Source organism: Ornithodoros turicata, chromosome 1 (genome assembly GCF_037126465.1).
Source record: "Ornithodoros turicata isolate Travis chromosome 1, ASM3712646v1, whole genome shotgun sequence".
NCBI lineage: Eukaryota > Metazoa > Arthropoda > Arachnida > Ixodida > Argasidae > Ornithodoros > Ornithodoros turicata.
The window spans coordinates 76767505-76780586 of NC_088201.1; the positions used below are offsets into that span (position 1 = coordinate 76767505).

At 48.5% G+C, this 13082-nt stretch overlaps 1 protein-coding gene across 1 annotated transcript; it reads right to left on the bottom strand.

Annotated features, from left to right (window-relative positions):
• Positions 1-5691: 5691 nt before the first annotated feature.
• LOC135376675 (uncharacterized) lies at positions 5692-7032 on the bottom strand. Its single transcript, XM_064609195.1, has one exon. It carries the CDS (start codon positions 7030-7032, stop codon positions 5692-5694), a length of 1341 nt encoding a protein of 446 aa, XP_064465265.1.
• Between the last annotated feature and the right edge of the window lie 6050 nt (positions 7033-13082).

The window sequence follows — 13082 nt, forward strand, 5'->3', positions numbered from 1 at the left end:
AGACAAAGCGGAGTTGTTTGGCAATTTTTGTTCAGTAGTGTCACAGCATGTTTAGCATAGCATAGCCAACAGGGGCATAGCCAGGCGGGTTCAAACCCCCAAGATCGTACCTTTGGTAGTGCATCTGGGAGGTCCCCATAGAACCTCCCATAATATTTTCTGGCTACCGCACGGATAGCCAACACTAGCATGAGACAAGATAGAAGCCAACTTGAATATACAAGGTGTACTGATGTGCATGAAAAATTTAAAAATGACTGAGCATTGTATGTGGATCACATTATCAGAATGTTGATGAGAGTCATGTACCCCGGCCACCATACTTTTGATGACAACGAAAGACTGCAATTGAGCTGGTGTGATGGCAATATATTTGTCCTTTAATCTAATTAAATAATTATGCGTTATATAGTCATGAAGAGTTTGCTCGTGGTTGTTGGAAGGGTGTACATTTCCTTAGATAAATCATTCACAAGAATACACACAGCGGCTTTGAGCTCACCAAGGCTTTATGCGTGCAATGCCAACTGATGTTAGTATTTTCATGGTAAAAAGCATCTGTTGCAGCTGAAGAAAACAATACATTCAGTCAGGGGGCAGTTGGCTCGTTATATTGCAAGAGAATACTCAGTACTGGAGAGATATAAACACACAGAATAAAACAAACTGCCTAGTGCAGTGAGTGGAAAGTTTATTCCACTTCTTATTGGCAGAATATTAACACAATTTTTTCTACAATATTTCTCAGGTCAGAACACTTTATAGGATATACAAATTGACAATTATGTGTGTTATGTGTATGTATGTCACTACACTTAAATGCATTTACCTGCTGTAATATACCCCAGACAAAGCTCAAAATGGGGCATATTGTCTTCAGTTGAAAAGTCAATGCAGGAGAGCATGCATTGCTGTAAAGTGTTTCACCTGAACCATTACCCAAAAAAGTATGAAGTGGCAGTACACAACTATCACATTGGATGACCCATCTGTGGTGCTATGTGTAGAATCTATGCACACTTTTCTTTTGATGTTAACATTGCCTTGAGTTTGAGGGAAAACACAGGACGAACACGGGACGAGACGAACACATAGACACACGAACCAGCAATGAAGATTTAATACACAAAGTGCAAGAGAGACAGGGTAAAAAGTGTACACTTCGGCATTAACATCAAGTCAACACCAGCTAGCTTTCCTGCTCCTCCTATGTTCATCACACTTTTGTTGGTGCTCAAATGCCTTAACAGCTCTTTTTGCATGCCTGTCATGAGAACTAGCAAGAAATCTTCATCTTGCAACAAGTCAGTATTTCCTCGTTGAAAGACAGTAGGATCATCCTTCTTGCCTTTGTGTGTGAGGGAAAGCATTTGACTGTTTGTTTGGGCTCTGATAGAACTGAACAGGGCAACACCGTTTTGATTGTCGTCGTGTTTCCTCTCACCGTAACATATATTATAGACCCTCATGGTGGTGTACAAGTACTGCCTTGTAGTGAGGTGAATTGGATCCTTTGAAACGTGCCATCCAGCACACCCCGAATACTGAGCTGCATAGTACGCTGAGTGCAATGCTGTCACATAGTGCACGGGCCGCCTCTATTGCATCTTCCTCTGTTTTTGTCAGTGGGGTGTGGGACAGCCCCAAAATCATGTGCATAATAGGAAGATTGGAAGACAAACGAGACCTTGCCAGTTTGGAACATTCAGACATATCAGCAAGGCAGGTGTCCCCACGCCTGACGGAACCTTGTGATTTGATGGACCTTATTTCCTTTGATGTGTCCTCTCTATAAAAGCACCTGATCAGTTACAAATATAATAACACATTAAACTTCCATCTTTCGATCTTTTTACCCCTGTGCCTTTAGTAAAATTACTCTTGGCTGCATCCTGCGCATTTCTTCTCTCCATGCCTGAAAATCTGAAATCAGTAAAAATAAGCAATGTCCTCAGTTTCAACACAATCCTCATGTGTTTCGTAATTTTGTTGCTCCAGTTAAGAATACAGTATGATAATTCTGAGTAAAAGCACAAATACAAAATAATAGGAATCATTAAGCACAACGAAGGATTACTGATAATTGCCGAAACCACGATATTTCGTACTCATATACCGCGACTTCGGTGTGAAGATAGAACAGGTGACAATTAGACAGTCCGATTACACAGATTTTACGAACACGTCACCAGAATTAGTGCAACTTGGCACTATGGGTGTACATTACGCACCAGTCTACCGGTTTATGCCACTGAATTACTTGCTACAACACATGCAAAATAAGAGCGTTGAACGCGAATGGTGTGTAGCATAAGACGTACTTACCAGCTTCAGAATTGCACTCGTGCGTCTTAATTCACTTGGAAGTTGTGTACCTACATTCACCTGGTCTACTGCCTGGACTGAGAAGGTGCAGCTGAGAAAAAGTGGACTGGCACTTGCTGCATCTGTAGTAACAGAGCGGCCCATTTTACAATTTTGTACGTTGCTGAAACGTTCCATCACCTGTTGAACATCGACGGACGATTGGGACATCCAGCGAGGAACTTGAACGGAATATTTGGCAAAGTTGCTTCACCGCTACCACAAACCACAAATCTCATCCTCAAGCAAACAAACCGCTGTGTGCTAACGCATGCGCACGCGAAGCGAGCAGACGGCACGGCGGCGGCAAAGAGAGACACGTGACATCACTTATAGCGCATGCGCAGCGCAACTGATTTTCCTCTCCCGAAGGCCAAGTTCTTCCGACTTGGCGACGGCGGCGGTCACGTGAACTTTCGCGGCTTACGCTGGCTTATGTACGTATGTCCTACGTCAGTGGGCGCACAAAAACCTCGACTTCCCTGCTCGACCTGACTCCACACCAGCTCCGGTGGCGCAGCGGTAACGCGTGCGCTTGGAGACTGGGAGGTCCGCGGTTCGAATCCGCGGGCCGGCTGTGCCGTCTGGGGCAGGCTCCAACAGCTCCCCACAGAGCCCATAGTTTGAGATAATTCACACAACACTGGGCACACGACCAATGAAATTGCGACGTGGTGGATATTATGCACAACCAGTCGGCCAATCAGGAGCCATGTCTGGCTGGCTTTTCGGTCGGTCCTGGCTACCATCGACTTCTACTGGATTTCAGGCCTGCCGCCGTTACTCCAAAATAACTAAAGCGATTTTGGAGTAAAATAAAGATTTATTTGATACAAAGCACTAATTCAAAGGTCTGATACATGGGCGCACTGTGCGTACAAAGTCCACTGCGTTGCTGACACACTGGGATAAAGTTCGAACATGAAGCAGAACGAACACACCGTTCAACTCCTAATACCGAGCCAGTCTCATGAGTGCGTACCATTTCATTTACGATTTCATGATTTCTTTCGCTGCCTGCGGTGCATCCATTATGGCGAAGCGAAAAGCGCGTGTGGCACGTAATCCTGTCTTTGTTGACAGTCCTCGAAGTCCAACGGTGCTCGAACTTGTTCTTCACGCTCCGACTCATGAAGCATTCCGCTACCGCAGTTGACAAATTGTTCGTGGTATAACAGTTGTGTCCAGAAACAGCACAACACGCGTAGACTCACAAGGACGAACTAATAAACCCGCGAACATATTTCTGCAAACTGTTCTGTCGATTGACACCACCGAACACAGGAGGACGACATGCCGGCCATGCTATTTCGAAACTATGCTGAAACGGCCAAGACGCTGTACGCACATGCGCGCTACAAAATGCGATTTCAAAACGTTCTCGACCAATCGGAGCGCGCGCACAGTCTAGGCCAATGGGCTTGCAACATGGTGTATGGGCGCAGTGGTACATACTCTACAGCCGCGTCCGCGGGTACCTGAGGAGGACTGTCTGGGGTTTTTCCTGGGTTTCCCTCAGATGTGTAATAGGCGTATGCCGGCACAGTTCCCCTGAAGTCGGCCCATGGACGCAGCTATCCTCCCCCCGAGCGGATTCCGCTCGGTCTTCCACTTCACCCTTCCTCTCCTCCTCTCCACCACCTTTCCCTTCCCGAGAAACATGCCGTCTAATCTGGCAGGCAGACCTCTCGGTTCCTCCCAACGACACTCCTCCTCCTCCACCTGACTCCACAGGGTCATCCGTCCGGCTGACCACTCTAAACCCATAATAAGGAAGGAAGGAGCCGTGGTGGAGCGAGAGCCCAGACAAAACGGCAAGTGCGAGAAGGCGCTGTCAGAGATCATCTAGCGAGTTTAGTATAGTGGACATAGAATTAAATGGTAAATGCAAGCTGGCGCGCCATGGCTTGTGCTGCCCGTCTTCTGGTTTGCCCTTCCCCCAAGCTCAGGGAGATGTTGCCAACGTCAGATTAATATGGTTTAGTAACATGTTTAGTAAGTTGTCGGTGGTGTCATTAGTGTCCACTACACTTGGGCCAGGAGACGAGGTGAAGTGGGCAGGCACTAAAGGCTGAGACGGAAGGAGCCAGACGGTCTCACCTCGTGTAGCCAAGAAAGAAACGTTGTACACGTTTTATTATTCTCCTTTATTTTATTTTTTTTATTTTAGGCCAAGGTGTTCTCATAGAGAGTGAGATGAGTGGCCCCTTACAGGGTGTTTGGCCATCTACTGGGGGAATCCTCTGCGACCTGGCATCCGAGAGACCACTAGCTGTAAAGAGCAAAGATGGGCTCAGGTTTAAAGGGAGGGTAAGGGTGGGAGTACCATGATAGTAAGTGCTTCCATATACTTCGTATTATTCCCGCTTTAACTTCAGGTAAGTACCGTTCGTCAAAACTGGTAATTATACTTCAGCAATTTCAGCACTTACTATCATGGTTAACTATAGCATGTTCAAAGCCTAGCTTAGGATGCGTCTACCAAAGGACACTGCAGATGCAGGGCGGTAGTAGAAGCGGTTAAAGGTAGACTCTGATGACCAGTCCGCCACCCTAAGAATGTCAGTCAATGGTACTCCTCTTGCTGCGGCAGCAGTGGTAGCTGCCGCCCTGGTAGAGTGTGCTGTAAACCTACTGACATCAATACCTGCGGAAGCTAGTGTACGTTTTATCCAGTGGCTAATTGTGTCCCTTGAAGCACCAGTATGTGGTCTGCGTGTGGTTAGGAATAACTGGTCAATGCCCTGGCGTAGTGGAGCTGTACGAGTAAGGTATTCCTCAAGGCACTTCAAGGGACAAAGGTCATCCCCATGCGGGAAACTAGGAACAAAGAGAGAAATAGGGCAGTGCCCTGGTCGAGAGGTTTTACGGTGTCCCAAAAGCTTTACATGCCATCCATCTGGAGTCTTGGATAGTGCGTGTATTGACAAGTGGGAGAGGTCCGCTGTGCGCCCTGCCGTTACGAGGGCCAAGAGCATACAAAGCTTGTAGGATAGGGATGTCAGAGATAGGGTTGAATTGGCTCCCAATGAGCTCAGATATGTTGTAACTCTGTTCACCTCCCATAGTGGAGCTGATCGCTGATTAGGTGGTGTCGAATTGAAGATTCCTTTAAGGAGGCGTGAAGTGAGTGGATGTTCCCCAAAGTTCACATTCTGGAGAGGGGGAACCGATTGGGAGATGGCCGATCGGTAACAACCAATGGTACGATATGATAGTCCTTGAAGGTGGAGGCAACCCAGAAAATTAAGGAAGCCTGTCAAAGTGGGATGAAGTGGATCAACTTGTTGTTCAACGCACCAGCTAGACCACCTGCGCCAGCACGAACTATATAAGCCGCTCTTGTTGACTGACGCCATGCTGCACTGATGAGTGTGGCAGAGTGAGCCGAAAGCGACTGCGGAGCTTGGTGTTGCTGGAGACCTTCCATGCTGCTAGGCGAAGTCCACCGCTCAAAATTAAGGGGTGACCAAGATGCGCATTGTTGAGAAGGAGCTGCGGGTGGTGGGGAATCAGTCTGGGTTGGTCCACGAGCGCTTGAAGTAGGGATGGGTACCATGTCTGTGCAGGCCATACCGGTGCTATCAAGACCAGTGTCGTTGTGGCCTGCTGGATTTTTTGAATGCATTTCCCTACCAGACAAAACGGAGGAAAAGCGTAATTGATCCCGGAGTTCCAATCCTTGGTGAATGCATCTATCCCCTGAGAGCAAGGGTCTGGCTTCCAGCTGTAGAAGTGTGGAATTTGGAAGTTTGTGAAGTCCGCAAACAGGTCTGTCTGAAAAGGTCCCCACGAATAGCTTATTTTGTTGAACTGACATGGATCGAGTTTCCAGCTGCTGCTGTCGAGGTCTACCCTCGACGCCCAATCTGCTTGAATGTTCCTTCTCCCTGGGATATGTTCTGCCCTGACTGTCAACCCCTTTTGGAAGCACCAGGACCACATTTGATGTGCGAAGGAAGATAGGGTCAATGAGCGAGCGCTGCCCAGTTTGCTGATTGCCGTTATTGCCACTGTGTTGTCCATCTGGATCAACACACAGCCCTGCTTCAACCCTCTTGCAAATGTTTGCAGAGCAAGGATGGCAGCTTTCAGCTCCAGTTCGTTTATGTGAAGAGCACGATCCTGAGGCGGCCAAGGCTGTCCTATATAAACACCCCTGCATACTGCTCCCCAACGAAGAAGGGAGCTGTCTGACTGGATCACCAAAGCAATCTTGTCGTCGTGGAGGGGTCGACCGTTGCAGTGCAGTAGGTTTTTCTCCCTCCACCGTAGTTCCTCCATGGCTGCGGGAGTCCAAGAAACTACCACATCGTAGGAGCCTCTGCGCAGGGCTACTCTGCGTAACCGTTGCAGAGCTCTGTAGTGAAGAGGAGCTGGAAAAACTGCTAGCACGGTCGCATTGAGTTTGCCAACTATTTGACACAGCTCCCGTGGCGGTATCCGAGGTGTTGTGAGAAGAAACCGGATCTGCGCCAAAATTTGCTCCTTCTTTTCCAATGGGAGCTGAATACGCATGATCTGTGTGTCGATAATGAACCCCAGGAATGTCAGTGCTTGGCATGGAAGGGTTTGAGACTTCTGTGAATTCACCTGAAAGCCCAGGGCCTGCAACAGCCGAGTCACCTGAAGAGTCTGAAGGGACAGTTGTAGAGCATCCTGGTGCATGAGTAGTATATCGTCCAAATAAATCACCAAACGGAAGCCTTGGGAACGGAAAAAGGTGACAACGGGTTTGAGTAGTTTTGTGAAAACCCGAGGGGCGGATGCCAAACCGAAAGGCAGAACCTCCCAGCGGAAACGCTGGCCTAACCAGTCGAAGCAAAGGAGGTGCCTGTGATCTGGGTGAATGGGAACTGAGAGATATGCGTCCTGGAGGTCGATGCAAGTCAGGTAGTCCCTGTCGAGGATCAGAGACCGTACTGTATGCCAGCCCTCCATCTTGAAGTGTTCGTAACGCAGGAACGTGTTGAGCGGTTGCAGATTGCGGACTGGAGGAACCCCCCGTCCCTCTTGGTAACTAGGAAGAGGGAGGAAACGAACTGGTCTTTGGAAGGATCGATTTGCACAATGGCCCCTTTGGAGAGAAGGGGATCGACTTCCAGACTGACGAGCGACCTCTGAGCTGCTGAAAAGTTTGGGCAGCGTGGTAGGTTGTGTTGGTAAGGGGTTGCAACTAAGTCGAGGAAGTAGCCTTGCACAGATTGCAGGATCCAGGGATCGTCTGTTAGTGATTGCCAGGTCTCTATGCACTGAGATATTTGTCCTGCCTGTTTGTGTTCTGTTGGATTGTGTGGCATGGGACTTACCTCTGCCCCTGTAGAAATTGCCCCGCCCCCGGGATCCACTGGCCAGGGGAGGCTGGGTGGAAAGGGCTGCTGGGAGGAGCCGCCCATGTCTGTCTGGGAGTACCGTGGCCTCTTAGCAGTGGCTGTGCTCTGGGTTACTGTGGCCGGACGCTTGGCACTCTCTACCGCTGTATCCAGCGATCGCAAAACCTGCGCATTCTCCTGTAGGAGTGTCAGGTAGGCACGACCAAACAGCTTTCCAATGTCATCCCCCGCCGGCTCTGGTAGATTGTCGACGAGGGATTTCAGTGATGGAGGGAAATTCTCCAAGGCCGACTCTCGTCGCTCGGAGATGGCCAATGCACTGGCATGTGCCAGAAGATTGACAGCTGCCCCGACATGCTTGGCCACGGTTGGCTTCGATGGAGGTGCTGTCCACCAGTAGGGCCCCTAACGGTCGAAGCGCCGCTAGGATGGCAGCGTGGAGGGACCGGAGGTTTTGGTCCCTCGAAACATTGATCGCAAAGTTGCGTCTCGTCCCAAACTCTTTGATTTCTTTGTCCAATATTGGAGGTTGCAAGGTAGGAATGCCCAGTTCGGGAAAAGCCTCCCTTGCTCCCTTGCAGCGATCAGCACGGCCCTCCACCTTCCAGTGTTCCTCAATGAACTTGGCTACAGATGGGGGGGGGGGGGGCACGAGGAGGATTTCGGAATGGGCAAATCCTCCAGAAAAGCTTCTCCAGGCTCATCAGCTGAATCCCTCGAGTGTAGACTACTGTTGTTGTTGGGGGCTTGGAGGTCCTCCTGAGTCTTGCCCGGGTCTAACGTGTGGATCATGTCATCCTCAACCGTTTCTTCCAGCGCTACGGTCTGGTCAACCCCCTGTGGCACCTGTGAAGGCAGGTTACCACTGGCACGTGGAGGCGTATGCAAGAGAGACTGTGCCCTGTCTGCCAGTAGCTCCTGCAGTAGGGCCGAAAAATTGTTCAGCCTTGCTGAAATGTTGGCCACATCCGATCGCAGCGACGTCACGGATCCCTCAAGAACATTGAGGCGGGACAGGGTTGTTTCCGACACGCTGCGAGACCAAAAGATAATATTTAGTGGATATGCCTTGGAAAAGGGTCCCCTATACAGCAGTCCCTTCCCCGAAAAGGGTGTTATGTCGCCGCCATGTGGGCAGAGCTCTGGAGCTTCGGGCAATTACATCCATGTACAGTGACAGGTACTTAGTAGGGTTCCAGCTTCCCTGAAGGATTGCCAGAGTATGTGCAAGCCTTTAAGGGCACACAAAAAGAATGCAAGTAGATTCTTGATTGCAAGTGACACTTCTGTGTCAGGATCAATTCTTACCTACCTGCCTCTGAGGAAGAACCTGACCCTGATCAACAGTAAGGTTGTTCTTTGATATCTGATATGAGAAGGCCGCAATATGCGCCTGTCTCTTGCGTTTCTGCTTAAGGGAGAGCAAGGCTCCCCCGAGCAGCAAGGTTCTTGATCGATATGCGGTGTGAGCGGACCGCAATATGCGCCCGCGCTACAACCGCCTCTTACCTGTTCGCTTAAGGGAGAGCCAGGCTCCCACGAACAGCAAGGTTCTTGTTTGATATGGGGTGTGAGCGGATCGCAATATGCGCCAGCGCTACAACCGCCTCTTGCGTGTCCGCTTAAGGGAGAGCCAGGCTCCCACGAACAGCAAGGCTCTTGTGTGATATGTGATGTGAGCGGATCGCAATATGCGCCAGCGCTACGACCGCCTCTTGCGTGTCCGCTTAAGGGAGAGCCAGGCTCCCACGAACAGCAAGGTTCTTGTTTGACATGTGGTGTGAGCAGATCGCAGTATGCGCCAGCGCTACGATCGCCTCTTGTGTTCGCTCAAGGGAGAGCCAAGCTCCCAGGAACAGCAAGGAATAGTGAAAAGTCTTGGTGTAAATATGAACAGACCGGAGTGAGGCCTCTGCGGTGAAGATGAAAGGGGTGACCCGAGGCTTACGCTCAACACTCCTCCCAACGGAAACCGAGAATAGCTAATTTCAGAAACTGATCAAAATTAAGGGCAAGTTAGAGGTAGCGAATATTCCGCGTACTGCGCCCACTACAGAGGGAACAATATATTATTACCTGAAAATATTCTCCTCGAGTGGAAGTTCAAAACTTGCACAATTCCGTATGAGAAAGGAAAAACGTGACCAGCTTCGGCGGAGCCAAAGAGGAAGATGAGAGCGGAGCGCCACGTAGGGACCGCTCCAGAAAGCTGAAGCCCCAAAGAACTGCTTTGAATTTTTGGCTAGTTTTGGCGGATTACTACGAGGAAATGCTATAGTTAACCATGATAGTAAGTGCTGAAATTGCTGAAGTATAATAACGCTGTTCTGCCTTTCAAAAGCAGATATTCATTTCGTAGCCTGCTTTTAATGTCCGTATTCACGCGTGTCGTCTGGCAACAATGACATAAAGCCGATGTTATTTCGTAACATGCACTGGACGTCCGTATTCACAAGTGTCGTCTGGCAACAATGACCTTACCGTACCCCTGCTAAATCTACACCCATCTGTGCGCTCGTTACTAAACTACAGCCGACGCGGGTAATCAGGGTCTCGTTTGCTCTGTGTATTAGTCTCCCTAAGAACTTGGTCTTTGATCGGGCTTCTCAGAAGGCATAGGTTGACCACCCCATCTCTCCCTGGATGGCTGGGTTTGGGGTTGCAAATGAGCCTCGCAGAATCCATGTCCCCATTTCGCGCTGCTGGCGTTCAAGTTGTTTGGTTGTCTCTGTGCTGAGGCATATGGCATCATTGGCATACGTAGCGATTGGGACGGCGTTTGATTTCCATAGCAATTTGCCGATTTCATAAGGCTGGTATGAATGTCGAGAAAGATGCCATATTTGACCTTTTTTCTGATTCAGTCTTCGGATTAGCGTTCGTTCACGTTGCTTTACAGTAGCACAGAAGTCATTTTTAACACCCAGTTTTCTTCCTATAAAATTGTTAAGTAGGCCAGTAAGATGCACCATGCGAAGTAATTTACACCACAGAGTCATAATTATCGCAGAAATTGAATTTAAAATACGCCGCAAAAAGCGACCGTGCGCAACGGTGGTGAAGAGCAGTACCAGCCTGTGATCTGCTTGGAACCTCGCGCTGACGCTATAAAGAGAACGCTCGCTGATTGGCCTAGATAAATGTTGTCTGCTACTCCGCTGTTCGGGATTCTGATAAAGCCTTTATCCTTGCTCGGTAATGCTTCGGCCGCTCCTTCTATCCCCAATTCTCCGGGAAAACTGGCAAAACAGGTTTACGGCGGCAAAGGGACAAGGCGCTGACCCCCACTGACCGGCGAACCAGAACGAGTTCTCCTTATACCGTCATCGGTGACGTAGCATCATACCTCCTCATCCTCGTTATAGCTGGAGTGGAGCTATGTTTATGTGAATTTTTTTCTGGGAAACAAATTGCACACATCAAAACCTTTCGCGCTATTCGGTATAATGACACACACACTTTCATCAGATGTCTTAATCTGAATTTTTTTGGGATGGCCCTCTGTACTCCTTTAAGTATTCCCGGTTGTTCTCAATCAGAATGCCAAGGTAGGTGTAGGATTCGGTGGGCTGGATTTGGAAGTCTTGCAGGTGAAGAGATGTGGTGAGAGGGGCGCCAAATTTCATGATGTTGGATTTTTCTCGACTGAAGCGTAATCCGTTGATGGATGCTGTTTCGGAACAGATGTTTAGAAGGTCTTGCATATCTTGTGCACTGTTTGTGATGAGGACAATGTCGTCAGCAAAAGCCAGGGTTGTAATGTATGTGTCTTCCATGGATCCATCCGGCTTTTGAGTGCGGAGGTGCATCCCTTTATTGAGGTCTTCCAATAGATCATTTATGAAAAAATTGAATAGGATTGGTGATAAGGGACAACCTTGCCTTAGCCCGACTTCCATTTTTATCTTGTCGGATGTGAATTCACCAATTTGGTAGTGTACTGGTGCAATCCTTGTAGATGGCTCGGACTAAAGCCGTCATAGGGTCAGAAATATTCGTCGTTTTTATTTTCGTTATGAGCCCATGTGGGGTATTCCGTCATAGGCCTTTTCCAAATCGAGGAATGCCAGGAGAAGTTCATTGTTCTGGGCTTGAGCTATTTCAATCAGTTGGGTGATGATGAATCGCTGGCTCTTCTATCCTTTCGAAAACCATTTTGTGTGTCAGATAGGATCTTGTCATATTCGAGTTGGAATCGGTCGGCACCTAGTGAGGCGAACAATCTGTAGACGTTGCTTTGTAGGGCGATTGGTCTATAGGTGGCCTGCATACGACGACTTACGTAAAGTCCCTCGATCGCTGTTTGGGAAGTAGCGACAACCCTTCCCTCGCCCTCTTTATTTTTCTCCCTTTCACTCCTCCGCCCGCCATGTTCTTCCCAGGTATCGACGCCGGTTCGGTTCGCTGATACATCGTCTTGCTAGCCGCCTGCTAATTTCACTTCAGCAGACCGAAATTTTGTGTATGTGCGTGCGTTTTGAATGCTAAACGTCCTTGGCTTGTTTTTGAACTCCCAAATCAGAAGTAGGAGCATGCCGCTTAGTGTTACAGCATGATGAAGAACCATTTGGCTGTGCAGTGAAACGCTTGAGTGAAAACCAAACGAAAACGTATTCGAAGGAAGACTTCTCATCTATTTCTCGGAAGTGCTGTTTGCCAGTCCTGCACGACTGTGTTTGCTTGTTAGGAAGATAAAAAGACAAAACATCTGCACAAGCATGTCCGATAATCCTGTAATGTCCGTGTAATCCGTCTCTCTGTAATGCATCTGCTAGGGAATTGCAACTTAGCCTTTTCGTTCGTTTCTTTTTTTCCAGAATCAAACAGACTTCAACCTCAACTACACCAAACTTATTTCATTTTCTGCACAGCGTCTTGTAAGGAGGTAGCTGTTCCAAGTAATGCTCCGGTTTACCGTAATTTTTCCCACTAATGTCCCTATGCCTGGCTACTATAATTTTCCCACCCTCAAGTATGAGGAAAAAAACACACAATTTGGATTTCCTGTTAAGACAGCTGCAAGCCTCATGCTGACTAATTGGAACGGCCCTGAAAAGGGCCTTTTTTTCAGCGCGTGTTGTCATGTCAGGTTGTTCTTGTCAGGTTGTCACAATCGGGTTGTCTTCATAGGTAATCTTAACCATCTATAGGTGTCACACATTCTGGACAGCTGTTCGCATGCCTATACTCCTGCTGCCACAGCGTATTGCAGTTGTCTTCTTTCTTAAGGTGCTCTACCCATCTCAGGTGAACATGCAGTCTTGTACGGAAGAATACCCGAAGGAACTTTGCTGACACATTGTGGCAAGCTGGAAGTACTTCACGCACACCTGCTTTCGATACACATTCAACCAGCTGATGCACGGTGCAAGAATTTGCAATAAG

Bases quoted from the DNA above. Each gene is read 5' to 3' on its own strand.
- LOC135376675 (XM_064609195.1), bottom strand. From the start codon at position 7,032: ATGCACCAGGATGCTCTACAACTGTCCCTTCAGACTCTTCAGGTGACT.